Below are 26,219 nucleotides of genomic sequence, written 5' to 3' on the forward strand. Positions count from 1 at the left end.
CGATTGAATCTGAGATCGCCCCACTGTTGGTTGGTCTGTTTAACAGGGTTATGTACTCAGAGGTGGTCCCCGATTCTTGGAAGGAAACCAACATTATAATCTTTCACAAGAAAGGGAAACCAAGTGAAAAACCAGGGTCTTATCGCCCGATTTTGTTAATTAATTTGGATACTAAGTTGTATTCCAAGATATGGGCAAAGAGGTTGAGCAGGATCATTGGGGGTCTTGTATCCCCGTGGCAGCATGGATTCGTCCCGGGTCGTGGCACGACAGACCACATAAGCAAAGCAATAACACTGTTTGACGCCCAGGCTGCCACGGGAGGGGAGATGGCCATGATCCTGCTCGACGCAGAGAAAGCCTTTGACCGGGTTGTTTGGAGCTTTCTCTGGGGCATCTTGGCTGGGAGAGGTTTTGGCGAGAAAATTATTAGAGCTCTTAAAGCCATGTATTCAGATCCGACAGCAAGGGTCATGGTTATGGGCGCGAAATCAGGAAAAATCGATATTAAGAGAGGGACGCATCAGGGTTGTCCCTGCTCACCCATCCTGTTCTCCCTCTATATCGACCCTCATATTCAGGAAATACTTGAGTGCCCTAGGATAACCCCTGTGATCTTTAATGGTTATATGAATAAAATTTTGGCTTACGCCGATGATTTGGCGGTTATTACTACTAACCCACAGCAGGCACTCCCTGCTCTGGCCCAGATGGCGAAGGACTTTGGCTATGGCTCTGGGTACCTATTGAACGAATCCAAAACACAGATAATCTGTTCGAAAAACATAGTTAAATCTGATTTTAGATTTGTGGATTCTGCTACCTATTTAGGGGTGAAAATCAATGCCTCAGTGGTGGATCGAATTGTTGAAGAAAATTACTCTCCCCTTATCAAATCTATAGAAGCTGAACTAAAAAGAATAGATGTGCTACATCTTTCACTGGTAGGAAGGGTCACCTCACTAAAGATTTTAATGTTTCCCAGAGTGCTGTATCTGTTTCGCGCCATACCCCTGTTTATTGATGAAACAATAATGAAAAGTCTGGAATCCATATTTATAAGATTCATTTGGCAGTACGGCAAGATCAGGCGATCTACCAGCCTTATGTCACTACCCAGGGAAAGGGGGGAATGGCACTCCCAAATCTTAGACTCTATCACTGGTCTTGCCTATTGATCCAAATGTCTATCTTTTTCCACTGTGAGGTGGACTCTGGGGTGGAAAATATTGATGTACAGAGTCCTCCCCCGATTTTTAAGATGCTGTTGGGGGAAAGGCAACCGGTTTGCTGTTGTGTGAAGTGGAAAGGAGATTCTATAAAAGGGCTAGATTTAAGATTCTGTATGGCGCTTGGCTGGTCTGGAAATCTATCCTAACATTTTTTAATGTTTAAAAGCTAAATTCATATTTACATCTTGGCAACTCCAGCCTCTTCCCTCAGTTGAGAGCAGACAGGAACATTCAGCTTTGGAAAGGATTAGGAGTTAAGACTCTCGGGGATATTCTGGAGGGAGATAAGATAGTTCGGTTTGAGGTTTTACAAAGTAGGTTTGGTATTCCAGCCGATCATTGGTTTCTGTATGGCCAAATAGTTTGAATTCTTAAGGCCCTAAGAACAAAGCTCCCTGCCCCGGTGGATATTCCTGTAGTCGAGGTACTAGCTAGAGGATGTAAGAAGATTAAAGTAGTGTATAATCTCCTCCTAACTAAGATCCAAGATGATATCGAGAAGACGGAAAATAATTGGGCTACAAAATTGGGTAATCCCGAGGTTGACATGGATCTTGCCTTATGCCTGAATAAAAAGATATTGCGGGCCTCTAATCTACGGGCCCAGCACTATAAAATGGTCTTTAACCTTTATCATACTCCTGCAAAATTATTTGCTTGGGGCGTAAGGGAAGACGATAGATGCCCGAGATGTAATGTCGGCCAAGCAGATATTATACATATGTTCTTTCACTGCAATCGGCTGGGTCCAATAAGGGATGAGATAATGAAATTTTGGGAGGGGCTGCTAGGTCATAAGATCGATCTATTCCCAACCCTGATGTTATTGGGTACGGACTCCAAGCTGAATCTAGGGAAGGAAGAGGAAGCCCTAGTTTTCTATGTCAGTTGCTGTACTTAGGATTGTAATTTCGGCAGGCTGGAAAGATGTTACAGCTCCCTCTTTCCAGATGTGGCTTTCTAGACTATTAGGCATACACAATGTTGAGTCCAGTTTATATTAAATGAAGGGAGTTAAAAAACGCCTACTCTTTCCATATCAATGATACTTAGAACACTTCCCTAGGGATTGCTTTATTCATACAGTTATTGTAGAGCAATGGTTCCGCCTTATTTACTTCTTCCGCAGGAACAGTGAGCTATTGATTTGAAAAAATGAACTTGCACCGTCTTCCTTTTACTGTGGTTTAAGTGGCCTGGAATTAAGGGGACAAGGAAAATAGGTCTAAGTACACATATTTCCTCATTATTTATAGATTGTGAGCATCGGTTCCTTTTGTTAAATTAACTCATGTTGATTGTAGAATCTAACTAGTTTTGAAAGGGTTTGCGGCTGCAACAGGTTACTGGCTGCACCAAATTTGAACTTCATTATAGCATTTTCTGTATTACTCAAGCCACTTGATTTTCAGAGTCGCCTGCTCAAACTCAGTTTGTGTACATCTGCAAATCTCGCCTTTATCCACATGCACAAACACTGCTTGATTGTAGAGCATACACAAAAAGCCCATGATTCTAGATTTATATAAGATTAATACTGTGACCTATGAAAATGAGGCTAATACTTTCAATGTGGTCTTTCCTCTCACACCATTTTGTATGTGAATGCAGAGTGACATATATCAAAAGGATTATAAGGCTAATAAGGAGTATTGTATCCACTTAGAATGACTTTTCCAATACCTAACGCAATTGATAGTGGTGGGGGTCAGTGTCCAATCCAGAGGGCTACTCATCTCCACTCATTGCTTCCAAGTTTTCAGATTACTTATGTGCGTCTTTTCTGGAACTGTGATATATGAGTGACATTTCATTGACAAATGTGTGACACTTAGATCGATATGGTAATTCCACTATATCAATCTGTGAAGTCTATGTAAAAGGCTTATATCACAAATGACCCCCTTTTGGGCTATATGAAGGTCTAGAAATGGCAATGCTCCTGAAATGGTACAGTAAAACAGTTTTTATAAAATGTATGAAATGTTTATTTTTACTTGAATATCTTTTCACTTTTTTAATAGTGAAATGCACCACATCAGAATAATTAAGACATTAAACAATATTATTTAAATCCTCATTGGTTGGGGAAATTACTCACTCTTTACTAATACTCTATGATAAATACAAGCTTTTTATATATTTTTTATGCTTACTATTACCTTTTGAAAGGATTCATGGTATTCAATGAATGGCAAATTAAAATATGAGAACATTTCATAAGGAAGAGAAATCCTTGCATCACAAAATAACAGTCTAAGTTTTAACATCATGAAGTTATTTATTCTTACATATATCTCAAGTGGGTCCTTTCCAATGTGAAAACTCTCAATCATTTCTGACTTTTAGTCATAATTTAAATTCCCTACAGTAATGAGCAGTTTTACTATTGATATTATATTACAATTATAGACCTACATTTGTCATTATGGAAAATTGTGAAAACCAGAAATTAATGAATTGGTGGAGGTATAACAAATGTTATGGACTAATTCCTGTTTTTTTCCCTAATTTTTGCTGCATCTTAAGAACATTTCACAGCCCCTGAGTTATTGAAAGCTTGTTAGGGGCAAAAGCCCAATTTACTGAGTTTCAATATTTAACAGTCTTCTCACTCATCTCACTTGATCTCTGGATCAGAACAGCAGCTGCAGGAGTATCAAACAGAGGTCATAGACAGAGGACAAAAACACCTGCGACATAATAAAAACACAAGCAGCTTAATAAAAATAACATTCTCTAAACTCAAGGCAAATGCTTCACGTAAGCAGTAAGTGTTGCAGAAGAAACACTTAGGTACCATTGAAATGTAGATTAGCAAGTTCATGTCTGTCCGATATCTTTGAATAGCTGTTTAGGTGAAGAATGCCAAGCAAACAATGTCACAAGATAAAAAACATCTGAAGCCCTTCCACTCAACCTTTGAAACTGCAATAAAGAAATAGTTGAGGGAGATCATAAGATAGTTGTCAAGGTGCTCTTCTGCAGCCATTATCCTCATATAAGCATATTTTTCAACAATGCCACTTTCAGATGTGCAGAGTGTAGGATACGAAGTTTACATCTCAGATTGTGAATGTATTTTGACTGTTCTTTATAGATAGATTACATAAGTAATATTTACACATGAAGAATCTTCTCTTTCAAACAGGTCATGATAACACTATGACGAATGCTACTACCATTTCTTCTGCACCTAGCACCAACACAGCAAGTCCTACAACTATCTCGCCCGTGATGACTAATCAAACCAATACTACATATTCCAGCCCAACCAATTCAGGTAATGCTTTGCTATCGAATTGATGCATTTTTATAATACTAAAAAATGAACACCTATTCGGGGGTCTGCAAATGTTTATTACATGATTATCAAAATCCACTTTTCCCGTCAGCATTTCATATTGGCATCCTGTTCAAGGAAAGGGATTCAAAAAACATTTATGAGCTTAAAATGTTTTTTTGTGCCTTTAAATGTGAGACACTTGGAGGCATCCATCTCTGCAGCTATTACAATTATGAAATATCATATTAGAATGTCACCTAAAGCAACTGTTTTTATTCTTGGATTTTTGCTACAAGAGAATGATTCGCTGCCAGGCAAATTTGATACCCCTACTTTTTTTCAATTTAATGCTTACTTTGTAGTAGTTTATCAGGCAAATATAATGAAATGGAGGCGGCTATTAATGTCAATTATTGTTTCAAAGGAAGCCGTATTGTATAATTTTCCACATCATCTTTGCAAAGTTCAGTGATGTCATCAATGTTTGCACAAATCTTCCTGTGTAGGTAAGGCTGGTACCGCTTCAAAGGCGGCATTGTGTGAATAAGTCAAAGATATAAAGCAGGGTTTGCATGTTTGTTTCCCCTATTCACCAAAACTTTGAGAAGTCCCTCCTCCTGCTGCCTTCTTTTTCTTTGCTTCAAGGTTAGGGTCTTTCATCATGGATCATTTGCATCATGGGTAATTCATTGAGTTTTTTATTTCTTCATTAAGCTAATCTTCACTTGCAAGTAGTCATCAATCTGGAGTTAATTTTAAAAACTTGAGTATTCCATAAGATCCACAGGTTTTGAACATTGAGTGTGTGACAGTGGTGCTTGCAACTTCATGAGAACTCACATTTTAAGGGTAGCCTAAGTTGCCATGATATGTGTGAGTCAATTGACCACCTTTTTGGTGATAAAGTAAATTGCTATACTCTAGGGAAGCACAGAGATATAACAACTAATTCGGTCTCTATGGGTTCGGGAAAGTGGCAAAAAAATGAAGTATCTACACTCTTTTGACACACAATGCAGTAGGCATTTTTGAACCTGGAACTCCTAACTCAAAGAACCTGCATATAGCCATTTCTGTAGAGTCTCATGATGTCTGTTCTTGTAGTGGGTATTCAATCCATATATAAAAAATATAAAAAAAAAAAAAAATTCAATATTCTTCAAATAATTTGCTAAACATTAGGACTACTCTGTGTGTTTCATCAGCAACTTACTGTCATCTCTCTAAGAACTGGTGTTAAAGTTAACTTTGTCCACTGGGTTGTCACCTTACCCAGGTTCAATTTTAGGCCCAGCCAGTAAAATGTTCTGGAGAACATTTGATACAAAGCCCTTTCACATATAAAATACTGGGTATCAACTTTACTTCCAATATAAAAAAAACTGCAATAAAGATATCCTTGCTTGTAAATTGACATCAGGGAAGTAATTACAATTGCACTTAACAATTAAACACTGTCTGCAAGAAAGATATCCTTTGTTGGATATCCACATCCACATAGTAATCCCATTTGTGCTCCAAGAAAGGAACTTATGCTGAGGACAAATCAGTGAGGTTGTAACAGATGGCTTCACAGAAGAGGCTAAGGAGGGGTTTGGTGTGTGTCACATATGCATAGCTCAGCAAAGGGCCATTTCACATAGTGCTACGCATATATTTATTTTTGCCTAGAATAAAAATCATTATACATTTCACTAAGGACATTGTTGAATTAATCAATTAATAACAAAATGTTTTTTTTAAAACCATCCTACTGGATATCTTTTATGTGCTTCCATTTCACTCTGAGTCAGGATAACCCAGTTCTTAGCGTTATAAAAGTATCACCCCACTCCATTTCATCATCATTGCTTTTTGGTAACCCAGCCTAGATCAAGCAAAGTGACATCGGCTTTGGCATTTTTTATGGAAATCCATTTAATACATCTGATAGTTTTCAATGTCTGCAATGAGTTTTTAACATACTTTGGTTATCTAACTATTGAATTGGAGTATTGTAGAATTGCAGCTTCTTTAATCTGGAAAGTTTGGGCTCTTTTGGAAGCTCCTCTTTTATTGTCTTATTTTTTGTCCTCATTTGTCAAATCAATATATACTTGGAGATAAAAAAGGATTCGGGGTGTCTCAATTCAATAAAGGGAAATACCCACTCACTCTATAAAAGGAGGGGTTGAATCATATCTCAGATTCCAAATACCTTGCCGCCCATCCTTTTACTCCGATTATACAGGTACTTACAGGTTGCCCCAGAAAAAAATGCCAATCCACCTCAAGCACTCTCAAAAAGCCTGTATTTCTGATTGATAATCATTGGACTAAGTATAAACCATAGTAAAACAAGTTGAAAAAGTTTACAGTACAAATTATAAACCATGGATAAAAGAAAAACCATAAAAGAAAAAACTATAAAGAGTCAACTAGTTTAGAGATAGGCTATCTTAACTCAATTATCACACAAACTCCAGAATTTTGTTAATTTTGTGTTCTGAGTTGCCCTATCCATTTTAGCTATCCTATGTACCGAGTTTACCCACTCACTTTCAAGAGGAGGAATAGTAGAATCCATTTAATACTCAACTCTCTACGCGCCAGAAGGACTAAAGTGAAAATAAGCGCTTTATATGCTTTAGGCAATATCCTATTACACTCCTCGACCAGTATTACCCCAAAAATACCCAATGCCAGACTCACCTTAACTTCTTGACTCACAATTCCCGAAAGCGTCGTACTTACTTTCTGCCAGAAGATCTGAATGGAAGGACATTGTCTGAACATATGTGCTTTATCTACGTTTGCTTCTCCGCACTTTGGACTGTTCCTCACAGCTTGAGAGCCCATTTTTGCCAATCTTCGAATTGTCCAATATGCCTTGTGGATGGTAAAAAGGTGTTTTTTTTCTTAGTAGAGCAGATTTCACACAGGACCATAGGAAGGATAAAGATATTGCAATAATAAGTTGAGGTCATGCGCCGGCAGTTCCTTCCTCCAGATCGCTGTTAACAAGGCTTGTGGGTATTCTATGGACTGTATCAGCATCCAGTACCATTCTGATGCCTCTTTACGCACAGGGTGGCGCAAGAAAATTTTAGTTTCCCAGAACAAAACCCCTTTCTTGGCATTTTGGCCCAACTCAGTAGTTGATAATACTTACATTTGGAGACAGAACCCTCTGAGATCTCCTGCATTTTTTGCCAATGGATTAGTTCCGCTCCTTCAAAAAGTTGACCCCATCTAAAAATTCCTCTTTCTTTCATGGGTGCTGCAAGCTGGTGTACCAGGTGATTTTCAATACAATACAAATCAAAGGAGGCTGCTCGTCGCTCCTGGGACAAATCTACAACCATCTCCGGTCCCCTGCTGTTCCCGCTGTCTCGCTCAAAACCAGCGCGAGACGCGGGAGAAAGGACCACGAATCCCGGCATCCCCTTGGAGGTGCCTGCTGCACATGCCATCAGTAAGCGCCAGGAGGCGCTTGAAAAGCGTAGCGGGTCAAGAAGCTCCTGGGGGCAATACAAATCAAAGGAGGCTGCCAGCATACCTTCCTCGTCAGTCCTGGGAGACCGCTACAACCATCTCCGGTCCCCTGCTGTTCCCGGTGTCTCGCTCAACACCAGTGCAAGACGCAGGAGAAAGGACCACGAATCCTGGCATCCCCTTGAAGGCACCGGCTGCACACGCCATCAGTAAGCGCCAGGAGGTGCTTGAAAAGCAGAGCGGGACAAGAAGCTCCTGAGGGCAATACAAATCAAAGGCGGCTGCCAGCATACCTTCCTTGTCGGTCCTGGGAGATCGCTACAACCATCTCCGGTCCCCTGCTGTTCCCGCTGTCTAACTCAACACCAGCGCGAGACGCGGGAGAAAGGACCACGAATCCCGGCATCCCCTTGGAGGCACCTGCTGCACACGCCATAGGTAATCACCAGGAGGCGCTTGAAAAGCAGAGCGGGGTTCAAGCATCGTGGGACGTGCGTAGGCGGGTGGCGGGCCTTCTGAGGCCATCCGAGACTGGAGGAGGCCGGAGGAGGCTGGGCTGGGCCTGCTCTCTAACCCCTTGGGACCCGTATTTAAGGTACTGTGACTGTGTCCTCCAGACTGCTAAACTTTTGCAATTGTCCTTTCTTTTTGGTACCTAGTTGGCGCAGCGTGTATCACAATGGACACTGGACTGAAATCACTGAAGAAGGTTGTATGTATAGATTCCTTTGCTTACCCTGCTGGTGTTGGATAGTACCTTCTAGCATTGGTTCACTCACTAAGTGTTTGTGTAATTACGCATATTTACAGAGCATCGTAGTGGTACTTTTAAGAGGAACCTCTTGCATCTATTTAAAGCTTAAACCTAACAACTAATGCAAGAGTCTAACCCTAATAATACTTTATAATGGGGAGAAGAGCATGTGTTGAGAAGAAACAGGTCCCGGTCTTGTCTAAACCAAATATTAAACCTACCTCTATTGACAAGATGCTAGAAAAGGCTCTAGGAGCCGTGGCAATGGAAATAGAGTGAACCGAGAGATGACTGTCCCTGACCCCAAACCTAGAAATTGCACAGACTGATCCGAGTATTTAACAAATTTCAGGGATTTCCATAACTGACCTCTCCATTGACCAGACACCAATAATAGAAGTAGTTATCCCCAATCCACCCAGGGTTATTACTCCAAATCAACGGTGCAGAAAAGCCAAACTCAAACTTAAGGCAAAAGCACCTGTAAGAAGAAAGAAACCCCAGGGTTTGACTTCTGAAAATGGGAAACCTAGGATGGGGAACCCAGAAGAGAGCAGGGAAACCATACGTGATCAGCCAGTGTGGGTTACAAAGTTGATGGTGGATCTGCAGATTCAAATGAGGGATATAGTTAAGGTCGAACTTAGATTATTACAAGAGAGGGTTGACGTGCTGTCTGTACTTTTTAATGATTGGATAAGTACAAGGGGGGGTACCTATGGTATTGCAGGACCAGAATGCGGGTCACGAGTGCAGACCACTATAAGCAATGCATTGGTTAATTCTTGCCCCAAACCCAATGAACAAACCCTGCCTTTAAAACCAAATGGGGAGATTCACATATCGGAGGCCATTAGAGATGGCTCTGCAAGGCCCACACAGGTTATCTCTAACCAAGTTAATTGCCCACCCCCATTGTATAAATCTACAGGGCTACAACATTCAAACAATAGGCAGGCTGGGGGAGGCGCCTCTACAAGCATAGAAGCCACCAATCACTTTTTACCCCCTCCAGTTATAAATCTATCCCCCGCATCAACTCTGTATGCCCTCATTCTTGCAGGTATCCTCGAACTTAGAAGGGATCAATCTGAATCCCACCAAGAATTAAAGAACAAATGTGTTCACTGGCTTGTAAATCACAGACATTTCAGTTATGAGGATGTGGACGAGATTCTAACTACACGCAGGGTAGGATGGATAGGCAAACGATATAAGGATGTACATGGAGGTTGCATAATAATTAATTTTAGAAACCTGTCGATGACCCCAAAATTTTTAGCGAGAGAGGATGGGAGAAAAATGGGTGGTATTCAAGTACTCCCTTTGGGTTATTTCTACCACGCCAACAGGCCCTACCATGACATTAGGCACTCAGAGCGGGGCTGGAGAAATGACCCCAATAACTGTGGGCTGACTTATCAGTACTGGCAAAAGCAACCTATTTTTAACATTCCCACAGTAAATAGATTTAGCTGCTTGGATGGAGTAGACTCACTAAAGGAAAACCCCTCCATTATCAAGGTACAAATATGTCCACCACAAACAGAAACCCAGATCCAGGCTAGTCTTACAGGACCATGTATTCCGTGGGAGAAGGGGCCAACCTGTGGGAGCATGAGCGGCTCCCCTGGTTGTACCTACAAAGACTGTGACTTGGTCCTGTAGGGATAATCCTAAACTTTGTTTACCTGTGGGGCCAAATTTCAAGGATAAAAGCGGAAAGATAGAGGCCGTATGGCAAGCACACCCCCAAACGCTTGATATACCGAATCCCCCCAATTGTTCTAAAACATTGGTCCTATCATGGAACATTGCAGGTCTGAACAATACGTTGGATGATCCTAGCTGGAGTTCTTTTATTAACGAATGTGAGATCTGCATGTTCCAGGAAACATGGGCTAGAGAGGCGGTCCCTAAGTTGGGTTTTGCCACCTTTAGTATCTCCGCAACATCTGGGGTAAAAGGAGACCATCAGGAGGTCTTACCACATGGGTGGGAGCTCATCTAGGATGCACGGCCAAGCAGATCGACACAGGATCAAATGACATATTATGTGTTATACTCCAGTTTCCTTTAAAGATTTGCGTTGCTCATTTAAATGTATATTCTAGACCTACGGTCCTGGGAAAAGAGTCTATTACATTGAAAGAATTAACTACAATTTTATGTACCATTGCCGAAAATCATATGGTGATCTTGGGAGGGGACTTCAATTATCAGTTCGAGCCACTAGAGGGAATGCTCCTGGATAGCCTACATGACGAGGATAGTTTTTGGGCAATCCCGGAGACGAGGTGTTTACCAGTTAAAAAATGGTCCGCTCTGGTGATTCAGATGAACTGCCTTGTCTTGAATCACTCCCTAAGAGCTTGTAATGGTAGAACTTTGTCTGTTGTCTGAAACATCAAGTAGTCATACCTTCCATATAAATGATTGTGGTTCTCTGTTGGACTACATATTAATTGACTTCAAATCCTGGGATAGGTTAATTGACTTTAGGGTGGTCCCACGGCTAGATAGTTATCATCATGCGCTAGTATTAGAACTAAAGGAGTTTAATCCTGGTAGCGTCCCTAACTCGGATAACCCTATTGATGCCAGATTGACACTTTCCAATTGTAGGCGAAGAATGCGATGGACTGATTTCAGTCAATCGCAAGAAAAATTAAGCACTTTATATGAAGCCCTGGTCTCGGTACTCCTGATGGCATCCGACTCAACAACCCTTAGAGGGGCAGATATAGATCTTGATTTGGTCACAACAAACCATGCTAGATTAGGAGAAGTCACATTGGACTTCTTCTGTCCCAAAAAAATAAATAAACCAACCTAGCAGGGTACCCCGCCCACCCTTGGTATAATGATCAATGCCGTAAAATCAAAAGATCGTTGATATCGTCCGTCAAGGCTAATGATCGCCTGCAAGTTAAATCTGCCAGGACGGTATATAAAGTGGCCATCTTTGAAGCCAAAAAGGGGTGGGAAATGGATGAGAGGGATGCTCTGAGAAGCTCCCTGGGGGCCAGGGACATGAGGACCTTTTGGAAAATTGTCAACACTGGTAGCACTAGCGCTAAATCACTGGTAGACCCAAATTTGGATGAAGATGTCTGGCGGGAACATTTTGAATCTCTCTACTCCATGGAAGAAACATTGACTGATGAGATATTTGAGGGATGCCCTTTGGGGATTGGCCATTCCTCCAAATCGAGGGAAACTAAAGAACCCTATAATGATATCTCTAGTATAAGTATAAGCCTAAATGAAATTAAGGGAGCTTTAGCTAAAATTGCCCCAGGCAAAGCACCCGGCCTAGGCAAAATCCCTGCGGACCTTTTTCGCAGTGACTCAACTGTCCGTGCTCCATATCTTTGGGTGCTATTCAATGCCATACTTCAGGGCATGAAGATACCCCCCAGTTGGGTTGGAGCGGAAATAATCCCCATGTTTAAAAAAGGCTCACCGCTCTTACCAATCAACTATAGGCCAATTAGCCTGATATACATCATGCAAAAAATCTTTGCGTGTGTACTGCTGCTTAGGTTACAATCTTGGATGGAGGAACGGGAGATATTATCCCCTCTCCAGGCAGGGTTTAGGGAAAAACTGTCCACTTTGGACCAAATACTCAGGCTTCAATTGTTATACTGGAAGACCGTGTGTCTAGAGGGTGGCAGCCTCTATTTAATATTTGTAGACTTGAGGCCAGCCTTTGATCTGGTCCCAAGGGAAAAACTTTGGACAGTCCTCCATGAGATGGGGATTCCAACATATCTTACCCATCTCATTAAGTGGCTGCATGAGGATAACCTTGCCCAAATCAGGTTTGGCATGGATGGAAAGTTAACTGCACCCATCCCGATCAAATGGGGTGTCTGTCAGGGCTGCTTGCTCGCCCCCACTCTCTTCAGTCTTTACATCAATGGCTTGATAGATTATTTATTAGACGAGAAAGACCTTGATGCACCTAAGTTAGCCTCCCGAAAAATCCCAGCATTGATGTTTGCCGATGATACTTTATTAGTATCTAAATCACTGATGGGGATCCAGAGGGTACTCAATACATTTGAAGTATTCTGTAGTGAAAGAGGATTAGAGATGAATCTACAGAAAACCAAATTTATGGCGTTCAATAGCCCTAAAAGTACACAAGCATACCCCTCATTAAATGGTAAACCCCTCGATAGAGTTTCTTCTTTCGACTATCTCGGCATCACAATCACAGAAACTATGGATTGGGGGGCACAAATTAAAAAATCGTCATTAAAATTATCACAATCATCGGGTGGTATTATGAAGGTCTCTTGTAAGTCTAGCCAGAAACCAGTGAGCCCAGCCATTGAAATATATAAGGCCCAAGCCCGGGGAGGGGCGTTATATGGCGCAGAACTCTGGGGCTATACCGAGAACTTAACGCAGGTAGAGAACAACTTACTGAGACAGCTGCTAAAGCTCCCACGGAGCACACTGCTAATTCTGCTCCGATTAGATTTGGGCCTTATGGCAATTGTTGATGTAACCAATTTTAAATCCTTATTGTAGTGGCATCAGCTGTGGGTCACCCCAGAACTTTTATCATATAGGGAGGAAATAAAAGAAGTAATGAACCTAAGGGGGGCTGCCAAACTCCCGTGGCTGGCGTACATAAAGTGCACGCTGGTCAGTATGGGGCTGGGGGAACTTTGGGCTGATCCTGAGTCTGCCTGCTCCTTACTCCCTAGGAAATCACTAAAGGCCCATTATGAAGAGTACAAAATGGCACAGCTCCATTGTTGCCCCCGAGTAGGTAAGGTAACCTCAGCCTTTTTAGATATCAAAGATAGGTTTAGCTTTGAGCTGGCCTTGGATGACATTAAGCCGGAAGCTGCTAGAAAGCTTTACCTCCAGTTCAGGCATGGGGTTTTGCCTCTCCGTTGTTTTACACACAAGTGGGGGGGTTTGCAAGTTTTGAGGTGCCCGGCATGCGACTGTCCTGAAGAGTCTTTACTCCACATGTTTTTTAGCTGCCCTGGCTACTACAAGGCAAGAAAATGATGGCTGGTGCAGATTTGTAGGAACCTTGGTACTAGACGTTGCTCTGAGGCTTTCAGTTTACTGAAAAATGATTGTAGTACCCCGATTGTTTACTCAGTGGCAGGTTTCCTATTTTCCATGTGGTTTACACGGAATATATTCATAAAAACACCCTTAAATTAGAGCTAGGATGTGTTTATTGGTTTATATGTATCAACGTTATCATTAAATAGCCAGGGAAAATATCTATTTGTGGTTTTCTCTGTCAGTTTTTAAATCAGGTCTTGGTTTTATAGAACTAGATTATAGTGAGAATGTTCGTTGGCCCCTTAATTATGTTACAGGAAATTGTAATTTACCAGTCTACTTCTGCAATCATTGTAAAAATTAATTATGCGCAGATGTAGCCTGTATTATAGGGGGCTCTTTGTGCTAGGACCCATTATCTGTAGTATGATAAGAAAATTTGGTCATCCTTTTTAGAAATCCTTTTTAAGTAAATTATTTATTCATTTGCATTATGCACTTTCCAAAGGTGAATCCTTGTTCTTTACCTTGAATAACCCTCTGTGATTTCCGCTCCCTTTTGTCCTCTTTTTACGAACAAATAAGAATTGTAGGCATTGTTTTAATTGAGCGTGGAAACCACTTATCCACATGTGTGCCAATAGTGTTCACAAATTGATTTCTACATTTATTTTTAATGTAATTGATCTTTGATGTATATTCTTATGTATTTTGTATTGTGTTTGTACTTTTGAGGTCATATTGACCGAAATAAAGTCTTTTTTTAATTGAATTGAATTGATTTTCAAATAGGCGCATAATGGCTATAATACGGTATCTGCTGTAAGACTCTTATTTGATGCAACATTTTGCATGCCCCCTAGAGAATCTTTAGCCACACTTTTTTAAAGTATTTGGGGTCATTAAATTTGAAAAGGAAAAACCTGGATACATCTGGTGGGTCAAATGTAAGTGTGCGATAGAGTGGGGGAAAGGTCCGGGTTATCCTTCAACAATTGCCTGAAAATGTTTAAGTGGAAAGCTCTCTGATATTGGAGAAGGTTTGGGCTTGCTATGCCGCTGTTTTCCTTTTTTCCCCTAAATTTGTTCTAGGCAATTCTGGGTCTTTTATTCCCCCAAATAAAGCTAGAAAAGAGTCCTTGTACTTTCTTCATCCAATCCTTCTCTTCTTAAATTCTAAAGGGATAGTGTTGAATAAGAAAGTATATTTGGTTAGAATGGAATTTTTTAACAGGTTTGATTTACCTAAAACATATAAAGGTAAGGAATCCCAGATCTGAAGTTGTTTCTTTACTTTGGAAGTGACCAGATCAAAATTCACTTTTACTAGTTTCTCCAGATTTTGGACCACTTGAAACCCTAAATTTCTGATATTTTATCTAATTAGATCGCCCTGGTAGTTTGTATTCCTTTTTTGTAAAATAATCTTTATTATTTTATTTTACATACATTTAGCCTCCCTCCATCCCCCTTCTCAGACATTTACATTTCGGCATAATATTATTACATAAATCAAAATGTTGAAGTATCACATACTTAATTCATCTAGTGCAGCTAAGTTCATCACAGCTAGTAATTACAATACTGGATTATTCCCTACTATATTACGTTATTGTACAATTATCACCGCTAGGCATCTAGCCTGCTCTCTCTTGAATTTGCATCCATTGGCTTAGGAGATCCGATATATCTAACCCTTTTTTCGTTTTTTTTCATTGTTTCCTTCTATAAATAGCAACCTCTACGCTACGAGTCGCCAGCAGTCGGGCACCCCATTATTGGAATACTGGGGGTTTTGCATCCAATCAAGCGGAGGCTATGCAAATTCTTAAAACTGCCATTGACACAAATATCAGTCCTTGCATGCTTTTTGGTCGAATATCTCCATCTATACCAAGCAATATTTCTCCCACGGTAATTTCTATTCTTACATTAAAGATCTCCGCTAAGAAGTCAGATATTTCAATAATCAGCTCCTGTAGTGCATCACATGCTGCAAATATATGTATAATGTCAGCTTTATATAGGGCACACAGTGGACATACTGTTCCCTCACTTGGCTATCTTGCTTGGTGTATAAGACAGTTGAAAAAATGTCTTGTAATACTGAGCTTGTAATCTTGCAGACATCAATATAGACTGTGATAATTCATATGATTTAAAAACGGTTTCAGACGTGATCCCCAATTTATCCTGCCATTTTAAAAGAAATGTATTAAAATCGTCTGGAAGTGAGGCCATCATACATCCATACAATTCTCCAATTTTTCTTATAATTTCCATAGTTTGGATTTTTTTTAATTTAGATCTGCCACCCCTTTTCTTTTAAATAAAATCCCTGATTTGAGGGAATTTAAAGAAAACCCTATAATCTAATGTATAGTCATTTCTTAGTTCTTCAAGTGATTTCAGTCCAAAGTAGAGTAAAAACACCCTAATTGTGTGATCCCTGCACTTATCCATCTATTCATACATACATCATTAAATATCTCAGGGAGATTGTTGTTTTTAGATAATAATGTATAAAACGATAGCCTCCCAATTCCCAATAATTTGTGCACGTTATTCCAGGCTTTATGGATACCAACAAGTGTTTTAAAACAAACTTTTTTAATAAGTCTGTCGTATGAGTGCCGCCATAAGTACCCGCTGACTTCATTACCCAGAATAAGTTCTTGCGGTGTTGGTATGACACTGTCTGATTATCCCTGTTTACAAATAATAGTTCATTACAGTAATTCAAGATCGTGGCCCAGCAATACAGTTTAGATTGGGGAGGGCTAAACCACCTCTATCTTTAGGCAAGGTAAATAATCTGATTGCTCTGCAAGGTCTTTTATATCCCCAAATAAACAGTGAAAACATGTTTTCTATGGCTTTAAACCATTGTGGTGTAAACTCCCAAAGAATTGTCTTGAAAAATATAAAAATGTTGGGGAAAAAAGCATTTTAATCACGTTACACCTACCCCCTATAGATAGATGTAAATTGTTTCGTCTACTAAGGTCTTTTTCCGTATGTTGTATTAATGGATCAAGATTAACCTTCACTAAGCTATCTAAGTTAGCCGTTATGTTGACACACAGATACATAGCTTTTTCCACTACTCAATCATTTCTCATCGTGAGTTTGTTATTAAGAACTATCTGGGTTTTATCTTGATTCAGCTTATACCCGGATACCTCTCCAAAGAGTTTAGCCTTCTATTACTTTTATTGTGGCGACTGGATCGTTAGTGACCAAAGCTATGTCATCCGCATAAGCCAGTGTTTTAGTATCCCAGATTTGTGACCGTATTGGTGGAATTAACAAATTATTTCCGAATCTGCAGATAAAGGGATCAATAAATATTGCAAATAATAGGGGCGGGTATTGGCACCCTTGTCTTGTCCCTCTAGTAATATCTATCTTTTCTGAGACTGACCCATTTACCGTCATGCCAGCCTCTGGTGTTGTATATAGCATTTGGGTTGCTTTAAAAAAATGCTCCCCAATACCGCTTCTCGACATTGCTGTCCAAAGGTATTTCCAGGAGACCCTATCAAAGGTTTTCTCAGCATCCAACAGTATGAGTGTCATATGGTCTCCTGCAACCTCAGCAATGTCAAGCTTCACCATAAGCTTTCTGTGTGGCCAAGCCAGTCGGCTGTTCTCTAGTGATTTTTCCTTTCTCATTTGAGCTATTAGAAGGTAACAACTGTGTTGCTGAATCCTAGTTCTCCTTCTTCTTCTCCCAACAATTTATTGTAGTTGCTCTTTTTCCCTAACAAGCCCCGTTTGGTTCTCTTGGGTATCCTTCTCTCATCTTGCTGGCTGTAGTTACTCGTGGGTGAGTCCCCACATTTCACATCATCGCTACTACTTGAAAGTTCAAACTCTAAGTCTACTGATTCTTCATTTGGAGAGCAAAAGTTCTCAAAGGAGTCCGGAGAAATATATCCCGCCTTTTGGCTCCTTTTCTGAATAGCCCCTTCACTGAGATCATGTTGTTGCCCTTCACACGTCTGCTCGGGCTTATTTGCCATCTCTGGGGTCTCTTCTGTCGGGTTATTTACACTTTCCTTGGGGAATCTGTCTTAATCCAGGATTTCTTGCTTGTCATTATCTTCTCTTTGGAGACCCCTATTGAGCGCTTCAGGCATTCCTAGTACAGTATCATCACAGCATGACCCCCAAGAGGGCCTCCTTCCTCCAATGAACCCGTTGAATTATCCAGAACAATATTCTGAGAATTCTTTGTGCCAATTACATCTTCACCGGCAGCCAACCCATTTTATTCACCCGGGTGCCCTTGTATTACCATCTCCGGCCACTTCTCTTTCTCATTGTCCAAGGGTAAAAACTAGTTAATTAGCGCATGTTCCTCCCAGTGGCAAACCTCTCATATCAGGGATTTTTATAACCTCTGTTTTATCTTTGTTTTTATCCAGCAGTTTACCCCCCCTTACCAGAGCGTATTTCGGTGTTCTTTAGGTCTGTATCAGTTTTTAAGTCACTTTCCTTTAGAGTAGTAGTCAGCGAATTCGAGCGCGTCTTACCTCAACCTCCTTGCACTGCCATGGCCTCCGTGCAGTGATCTCCGTGGCTTCTCCTGGCATCCTCGTTGTTGGGCAACCCCAGCCGGCAACCGGCAAAGATTCTCCCTCCGGAAACTGTTGTCAGAAGCAGCCGAGCTAGTAATTCCCAGCGCGTACAGCAGGGTGGCTGGTATCGATGCTCCCCCTGTCTCTGGGCTCTGTCAAGCCTCCGGAACCATCGGGCCCATCGGATACTTTCTTTCACTCGCATTACTTCACGGTTCCTTCGGTTCAACAATACCACAGAACTCTTCGCCTCTGGAACATCCTCCGATTGCTTTCATGCAGGTTTGCATACCATTAATTCCATTCTACTCGGGTAAGAGCACGGCGAGGATCGGAGCGGAGTGGAGGTGAGTGAAAGCAATCTCACTCAGAAGCCATCTTGCCGACCGGAAATCCTGGTAGTTTGTATTCCACTGCATGATCTCAGTTTGGTGTTCATTAACAGCATAACCAGATATTTTACCAAAGCTCACTAACTTCTCCCAAATAGCTGGTAGCGACAAGTATAAGTGGCCCGTAAACATCATCAAGTCATCGGTGTAAAACCCAATTTTCTTTTCCCCACCCGTTACATGAATATGGAAGTATGTTCCTACATGATCTTAATTTTATAGCCAATGGTTCGATATGAAGATTGAATAACAATGGAGAAAGAGGGCATCCCTGTCTGGTACCCCTACCAATATTTAGCTGTTTAGAGAGAGTCCCATTAACCAACACTCTAGCCATCGGGTTTATATAGAGAGCCTTAACTGCTGATACAAAAATGTGTCCCAGATTAAAACGCTGGATCACCTTTTGGAGAAAAGGCCAGGTAACCCTATCAAAGGCTTTAGCAGCGTCACATGTTATCACCGTCAAGGGTTTGCCATATTCTGTTGCCAGATCTATTGTGCCTACTAACTCATGTGTCAAATCATGTAGTTGCCTCCCCTTCATGAAGCCCTTCTGGCCACTATGTATCAATGGGCCAAATAACTGATCTAACCTTTCAGTGAGAATCGCGTGTATAACGTATAATCACTATTAAGGAGAGAAATCGGTCTATACGACTCACAGACCCTCGGGTTCTTAGTAGGTTTGAGAATAATTATTATGGTGGCTACGTCCCAAGAAGAAGGAAGGTCCTGATTTAGGGTATAAACTGAGTTAAAAAGTTTAAGCAAAATAGGGGCCTACTCTTCTTTCAGTAGGGTGTAGATTTCATTGGAGAGGGCATCCGGCCCTGCAGTCTTACCTTTTTTTAGGCTATTTATTATGTTATAGACTTCTGCTATTGTAAAAGGAACATTTAATTCACATCTAATTTCTTCATTAAGGGAAGTAAGGTCTAAATCCAGAAAAACACTTCTATCTGTTACTTACTAGGAGCTATATCTTCTGTGTATAAGTCCTGGAAAAACTGAGCAAATGCATGTTCAACTCCCCATCCTCAGAGATAATATTTCCAGTGACTTGGCATTTTAATTCTTTGTTAGAATTTCTAGCCTGATTAGCTTAAGTCTTCCAGGCCAATAATTTGCCACACCCTTCCCCATATTCATAATTGGCAAATCTGTTGGCTTCTAACTTTAGTTTCACCCTGACTTTCAGATAATCAGCTAGATTAGCCTTTGCCTTTCTCAACTCAGCTTCGAAGCACGATTTAATTAATGTGTTTGAAGTATACCCTATGGTGCCTTGTAATATTTTGATTGTATCTTCTAAGGTTTTGATTTCATCTCTAACCTTTTTGTTTTGTGATACATTTAGACTGGCTAGAATATCTCTAAGATAGGCTTTGTATGTATCCCATACCATATTTAAGGGAGCAGAATCAAGATTACAGGAAAAAAACGAATTGCTTTTTTTTTTCAGATTAGGGAAATATCTGAAAGTAAGGTTCGATTCAAAGTCCAGCGTTGCTCAGGAGCCTTATCTTTGAACAAAATCTCAATTGAAACTGCTGAATGGTCGAATAGATGTTCCAGGATATGAGTGACTTTCTTTGTATTGTTACTAATAGCAGGGACTACCAGAAAAAAATTTATCCTAGATCTGTGTCCATGTTTTTTGTTATGAAAAGTGAATTTTCCCCCCTCTGCCCCCTTATTAGAACGCATAGACTTCCAAATATCAATAGGGCCTATATCCTGAATTAGGTGTTTTAAGACCTTTCTCATTTTGGGAGCTGCTACAGATGCCTCTTAGAGGTTGTATCCTGTGCTAGGTCTAAAAAAATTAAAGTCACCTCCCATAATAATAGGTTCATTTAAGTCAACTAAGTGCAAAAATAAGGTGCGTATACTATACCGTAGTATCCAACAAAGGCGAGCCATACGCCATAAATTTTTGCCTTAGCAATGACCCATCTGCCTAATGGATCTACCATGGTATCACCTAGATGGGTTTGAGAAGATTTTGTGAATAAAATAGCCACACCTTTTACTGTACAAGATTGCGTAGTGCATATACAATGCTCAATCCATTGTTGACTTTTTAAAATTTCCGACCATTCTTCTTTCGAAGATGGGATTCCTGAATAAGAATAACCTCCGAATCGCTCAGTTTCAAATACTCTAAGATCTTCCTCCTTCTCGAAGCCACCCTAAGCCCATTGACATTCCACGTTAATATCTTTAAAGGTCTAGGTTTATCCGGCCAGCCATAGAGGAAATTAATATGCCAATAAAGGCCTGGGTAACTCAACCAGCTATGAAGAAAAGGCAGGAAAAACATGAAAAGAATGTAACAAATAATGACAAAAGAGGACTTTTTTTTGTTGATTTTCTCCCACATGCTCCCCCACCCAATGTGACTCTATTTTTTGTTTTCTTTTAAGATTGCATTTTTTACAAGTGACCCTCCCCACCCACCCTGGGGACCCCTCCCTTCTAACTAGAGGTATACTGTGGGTACCTCCTATGAGCTCTCCCTCAGCATGGCGGTCGGATTTAAGTGAATATTATACTGATTGTGCCTTAATCTGCTCTATGAAGTCTCTCACCTCGTTTGGATCTCTGAAGTTATTCATTTTGTCAATTCTCATGATCCTCAGAGATGCCGGAAAACGTATGTTTGCAGTGGTGTCCAAATCTTTTAGTTCCTGAATAAATCTGCCGAGCTCCCACTGCCTATCCAGGGTGGTGCGGGAGATATCGGACCTTATACAAAAAGACCAGTTGTTTTTCTTATATGATCCAGCCTTTAAAGCAAAAGAAAGGATTCTTTCTTTTAGAGAGTATGTTTTAAAATTCACTAGAATCCTTCTTGCTGTTTTTATGCCTGGGGACTCACAAAAGGATCATAATGGACTCTTTGTACATCTTCATCGAGTGTGGTTCGGTCGAGATCCATATTATATTCCTTTAAAGGGGTAATTACTTAGGCCTTAATGTCCCCCCTTCAAGGCCCCCTGGAACATTTAGAATTCTTACATTATTCCTCCTTGCGTTGTTTTCAAGGGATTCTAGTCAATCTCTAAGTTCCCGTTCGCTGTTCCTGAGCTTCTGAATCTCTTCCTGATTACTGTCAACTTTCGTGGAAATATCCTTGTATGCGGTTTCCATAGCCCCCATTCTATCTACCAAGCTAATATTTTCTCCTCAATAGCTTCGCAATAACCTTGTATTTTCTGTTGGTTAAGTTCTGAGGTTGTGAATTTCTCTTCGACTTCAGATAGCAAAGTGGACATTATGTTTTCCAAACCAGGGGGATCGGTTAAAACCACGCCCATCGAGGGATTGCTTGTATTGTCCTGAGAGTGAGATTTTGCAAGAATTCTGCAAGAACCAAGATAAAACTGGGACTCTGCTGTTAGCTGGACTCGGGCCTGGATTCTCTTCCTCTAAAGGATTGAACCTGTTTTCTAGTAAAATATGGTCTGTCTTTGATTTGTTAGGGCCGACAGCTGCCATACTTTCTCTCCTTGGTTGAATAATATGTTCTTGTGAGATTGAAAGGAGGATTTGAGACCAGGTTGAGAGTCTGCTGAAACACGGGCTCCTTGTGCTTGTACCTTTAAGTAAGAGCATAACGAGGGGGGATTTTTATGTTTTCTGGCTTTTTCTTTGTGTGCTTCATATTTGTTGTTTGGCCAGTTTTTACTGTGGGCACTTTTTTTAATTTACGGGAACGCAAATTAGTCACAGTTTGCTCATTCTGAGTGGGTGGTGAAACTACAGGGACCTTCGGGGGAATACTCCCAGAGATAGTTGGCGTTAGAGCCAATTCCCCATTTCCCCAAGCACCTCTACTCCTTAGCGTGTACCTATTACACCACTGGCAGTTCCTGCTATGAAAAGTAAACTCCCTCTTTCCCTACTATTTACCGGAGAGGCTGCTTTCTGCCTGGAGATTTCAATACTGATGCCGGTCTCAAGACAGAATTCCCGGAAAGGCCCGCTCCCTCCTCCTTACCGGGGTCATCAGGGGATCTCTGAAAGCATCTCCTTGCTCTTGCTGGTTTACAGGCAAATTTAAAAAAATGCACTTCCTGATGCCCGTATCCCTGGAGAGCTGAGACTTGATGAGCCCTCTCACTGGAAAACCGATCCTAGCAGCAGCGTGACGGCTCCAGATAAGCCGCTCTGCATCCTCCACCCACGCTCCTCCCAGTGTTCCCGGGCGGTTTTTCCCGAGTTGGGCGGCCGAGATCACTAAATTTGTAAAAACAAAGAAATTCGACCCCGAGCTCCCGAGTCACCCCCTCCCGCACATTTTGTGTGCTTTACGCTTTGAAATCCATTTAAGCAGGCACAAGTAAGTTCAGAAATTCCTCCGATACTGCCAGCCTAGGAGAGCTCGCAACCGGAATTAACTAGCGCCCGCCATGTTCCCCTTAGTCTACAAAACAAAATGAAGCTCCTCTTTTACCTAAGTCTGATCTTTCTGACACTGGCGTGATCTTGCCATCAGACTGATGATCAGCTATGTGGTGCGTGTTGCACAGATCATTATAGAAGAAAATTAGCTCCACATATGCATTAACGCCTCTGCATCCATCTGCTGGCCACACATTACGCAGAGCTGACAAGTCACATGATGGCACTGTGTGTCAAACCATATTGGCTCCCTTCACATAGTCACCCAGTGAGAAGCCAATATCACACAATGGTAGGAAAGCCAAACTGTAAACCAGTGCACAGGGATGTTTTTCAGCTAATTTCTGGAAGTTCTAGGCTAACGATGTCCATTAAGGAGTATAAATAAACGCCGGAACTGCTGCGACAGCCTCAGCAAGCTTTTGTTTTTCATTTTTTTATGGGAAAGGGGGTTGGTGAGGGGGTGGTGCAAAGATTTTCTCAGCATGAGTCCCGACTCTTCCTACGCCAAACCCCTTCTCAAGCAGTGAAATAGTTTTATAAAATGACTGGTCAGTTAATGTTTGCACTACGAAGTATTGGGGGACTAAGGAGACTTAATGTACTTGTGAAGGTAGTCGAGTAACATTGTGTCAGGGTGCTATATTTCCTGCACCAGCCAGGTAGTATTAGGTGAGGCCTATTAGATCACATTCAGGCATACAAAAACAGAGTGCTGTAGGAGTAAGACCTGCCAGCATTCTAATATGTGTTGCTACAGATAACGAGCTCCTGCATGATCTCAAGATGGGCTTTCATCTCCTTTTCCTACTGTACGAAGAATGTTTTCAAATTACAGTAGGTCTTAGTGGTAGCAGCATTATCACAAGTTAAGGGATCCTATGGGTTGCTCTCAGTTTGACTGGAATTAATAATTAGGCTGCTAGACGTCAGACGCAGTCAAGTGTGTGCTTTTTGTCTTAGTCAATTCACCTGCAGGACATTTCTGACTCGCTTGTAAACATTTTTACAATTTTACACTTTCTATGTATTTGTTTTGTAACTCCTTTGCGTTTGTATATGTTTGGTTTAATCAGTGCCTGCTTAGATTGAACTATCAGTTAATACCAACTGCATTGGTAGATAGATGGTTTCAGAATTAATTCCTTACCCACCATTCTAAGTTTGTTTTGTGAGATACAATCATCATTTCCCGTGGGAAGATCATATATACCAGAATTGGGTGAAATTCAATATACGTTATTGTAATTGTGTGTAATTTCTGGCATTTTGTATTACGAATGTTAGAAAAAATGCCTGAGATTACACTTTTATGCCAATTTGCATAATGGAAACTTAATTTGGGTAAAAATTCTATTACAGGAGCACAGGGAAAATGCAAGCTAAATGATCACTAGCAAATTCAAATTTCAAATCTTTATTCGACAACAGTCATAAAAGCAATTCTACATCCTTACTTACACAACACAACACAATAAATACTATAACAATGTTAAAAAAACATCTTTTAAGAAACTGATTAAACATATTACTGTTGTTACGAAATTAGCTACATTAAAATATAATAATCAGCCATATCTATGGTATCTTTAAACTGTGCCTAGCTGCTGTAAGGTGCGGGTACGTATAATCCATGACCAGCCAAGGAATTTTGCGATAGCAATCGCCAAATGGGGTGTACAGTCTGATTCCAGTATTCCTAATGCCTCTGTACATCTGCGTGTTCATAGGTTCAGGCACACTGGTTTTATCCATTTGCGTTGTGGGATAGCATACAAGGGGCAAACAAACAGTGAATGGGCTGCATCCTCTATCAAATCTTTACAGTTGGGACATTTATCGTCTGTATTTGTCGACCATTTACAGGTAAACGCCTTTGTTGGTAACGACCCAATCCTAAATTGGAAATACAGTTTTCTATCAAGTGGTTTTTCGATAATGTCCCAATAAAGTTCACATGAAGGTACAGATTTGATGTTCAAATAACGCGCTGTTAGATTTGTGCTGGAGCCTGTACATTGGGTAGACAGCCATACCATTTCCCAATACATATTCTTTAACATGGCCTTTGATGGGAAGTTTTCAATGTCGGGAGAGTTCCATAAGTGATCAAGTTCCAGCTTGCTAAGCAATGCTCTTATTTCTTTTAACCACAGGATCGAATGAAAACGATCTGCCCTTATGATGTCTTTTAGGGCGTTTGCAAAATGCACAAGTTCCGGTGTGGTCATTAGAGGTCTCCAGTATAGCAACGGTCGCAGCCTTGCTAGATCCTTGATCCTTTTCCTGCCCAGGTCATAAGTCAATGCTACGGTAGGAGTACTTTGGGGGACCCCAATCAAACGATGGAGAAACCTATTTTCCGCCAATGTTAATTGCTTCAGGTTGGAGAAACCCCATAGTTCCGAACCGTATAGGGAGGCACTGACTACCTTCATATTATAAATTTCTAGTGCAGGAGTAATAGGCTTGGTCAATGAAGTTTTATGTTTAAGAGCCACTATGCCAGCCAATTGGTGAAACTTTAACACAGCCATGTCAGTATGTTTTTTCCAGCTCAAGTTATTTTGGAGGCTTATTCCCAAATATGTGAAAGCTTCAACCTGTTCCAATGGGGTACCATCGAAGTTTATAGAACCCCTAAACGTGTTCCGCTGGTTTAAGCACATGAACTTAGTCTTTGATGTATTTATCTTGAGTCCATGAGCTTTACAAAACTCGCCGAAGGCATTAACTGCCTTCTGGAGCCCACTTGGTGTACGGGAAACTATGAGCGTGTCGTCCGCGAACATGAGAACGGGTACTCGAGCTCCAGCCAATGTCTACAATCCCATTGATGTAAATTGAGAACAATGTCGGTGCCAAGACACACCCCTGCCGTACCCCTCGCTCGACAGGGAATGTGTCTGTCACCCCGCCCTGAGCACCTCACCTGATTCTCGCATAATTGCTCTCATGTAAGCGGACGAGTAACGTCAATAGTTCCGGTGACAAACCAGCTTCCGCAAGTACCCCCCAAAGTTTGGAACGGGGTACTAAATCAAA

General features: G+C 41.0%; 1 protein-coding gene across 1 annotated transcript in view; it reads left to right on the forward strand.

Moving 5' to 3' along the window:
• LOC144783294 (uncharacterized) overlaps nt 1-26,219 on the forward strand; it is a 688,842-nt gene that overhangs the window by 117,929 nt on the left and 544,694 nt on the right. Inside the window, exon 5 of the mRNA XM_078662344.1 lies at nt 4,384-4,515. Coding sequence (XP_078518470.1) covers nt 4,384-4,515 — 132 coding nt within the window. The remainder of the gene's footprint in view (nt 1-4,383; nt 4,516-26,219) is intronic.

The sequence above is a fragment of the Lissotriton helveticus genome, chromosome 9 (assembly GCF_964261635.1).
Source record: "Lissotriton helveticus chromosome 9, aLisHel1.1, whole genome shotgun sequence".
In the NCBI taxonomy this organism is placed as follows: Eukaryota; Metazoa; Chordata; class Amphibia; order Caudata; family Salamandridae; genus Lissotriton; species Lissotriton helveticus.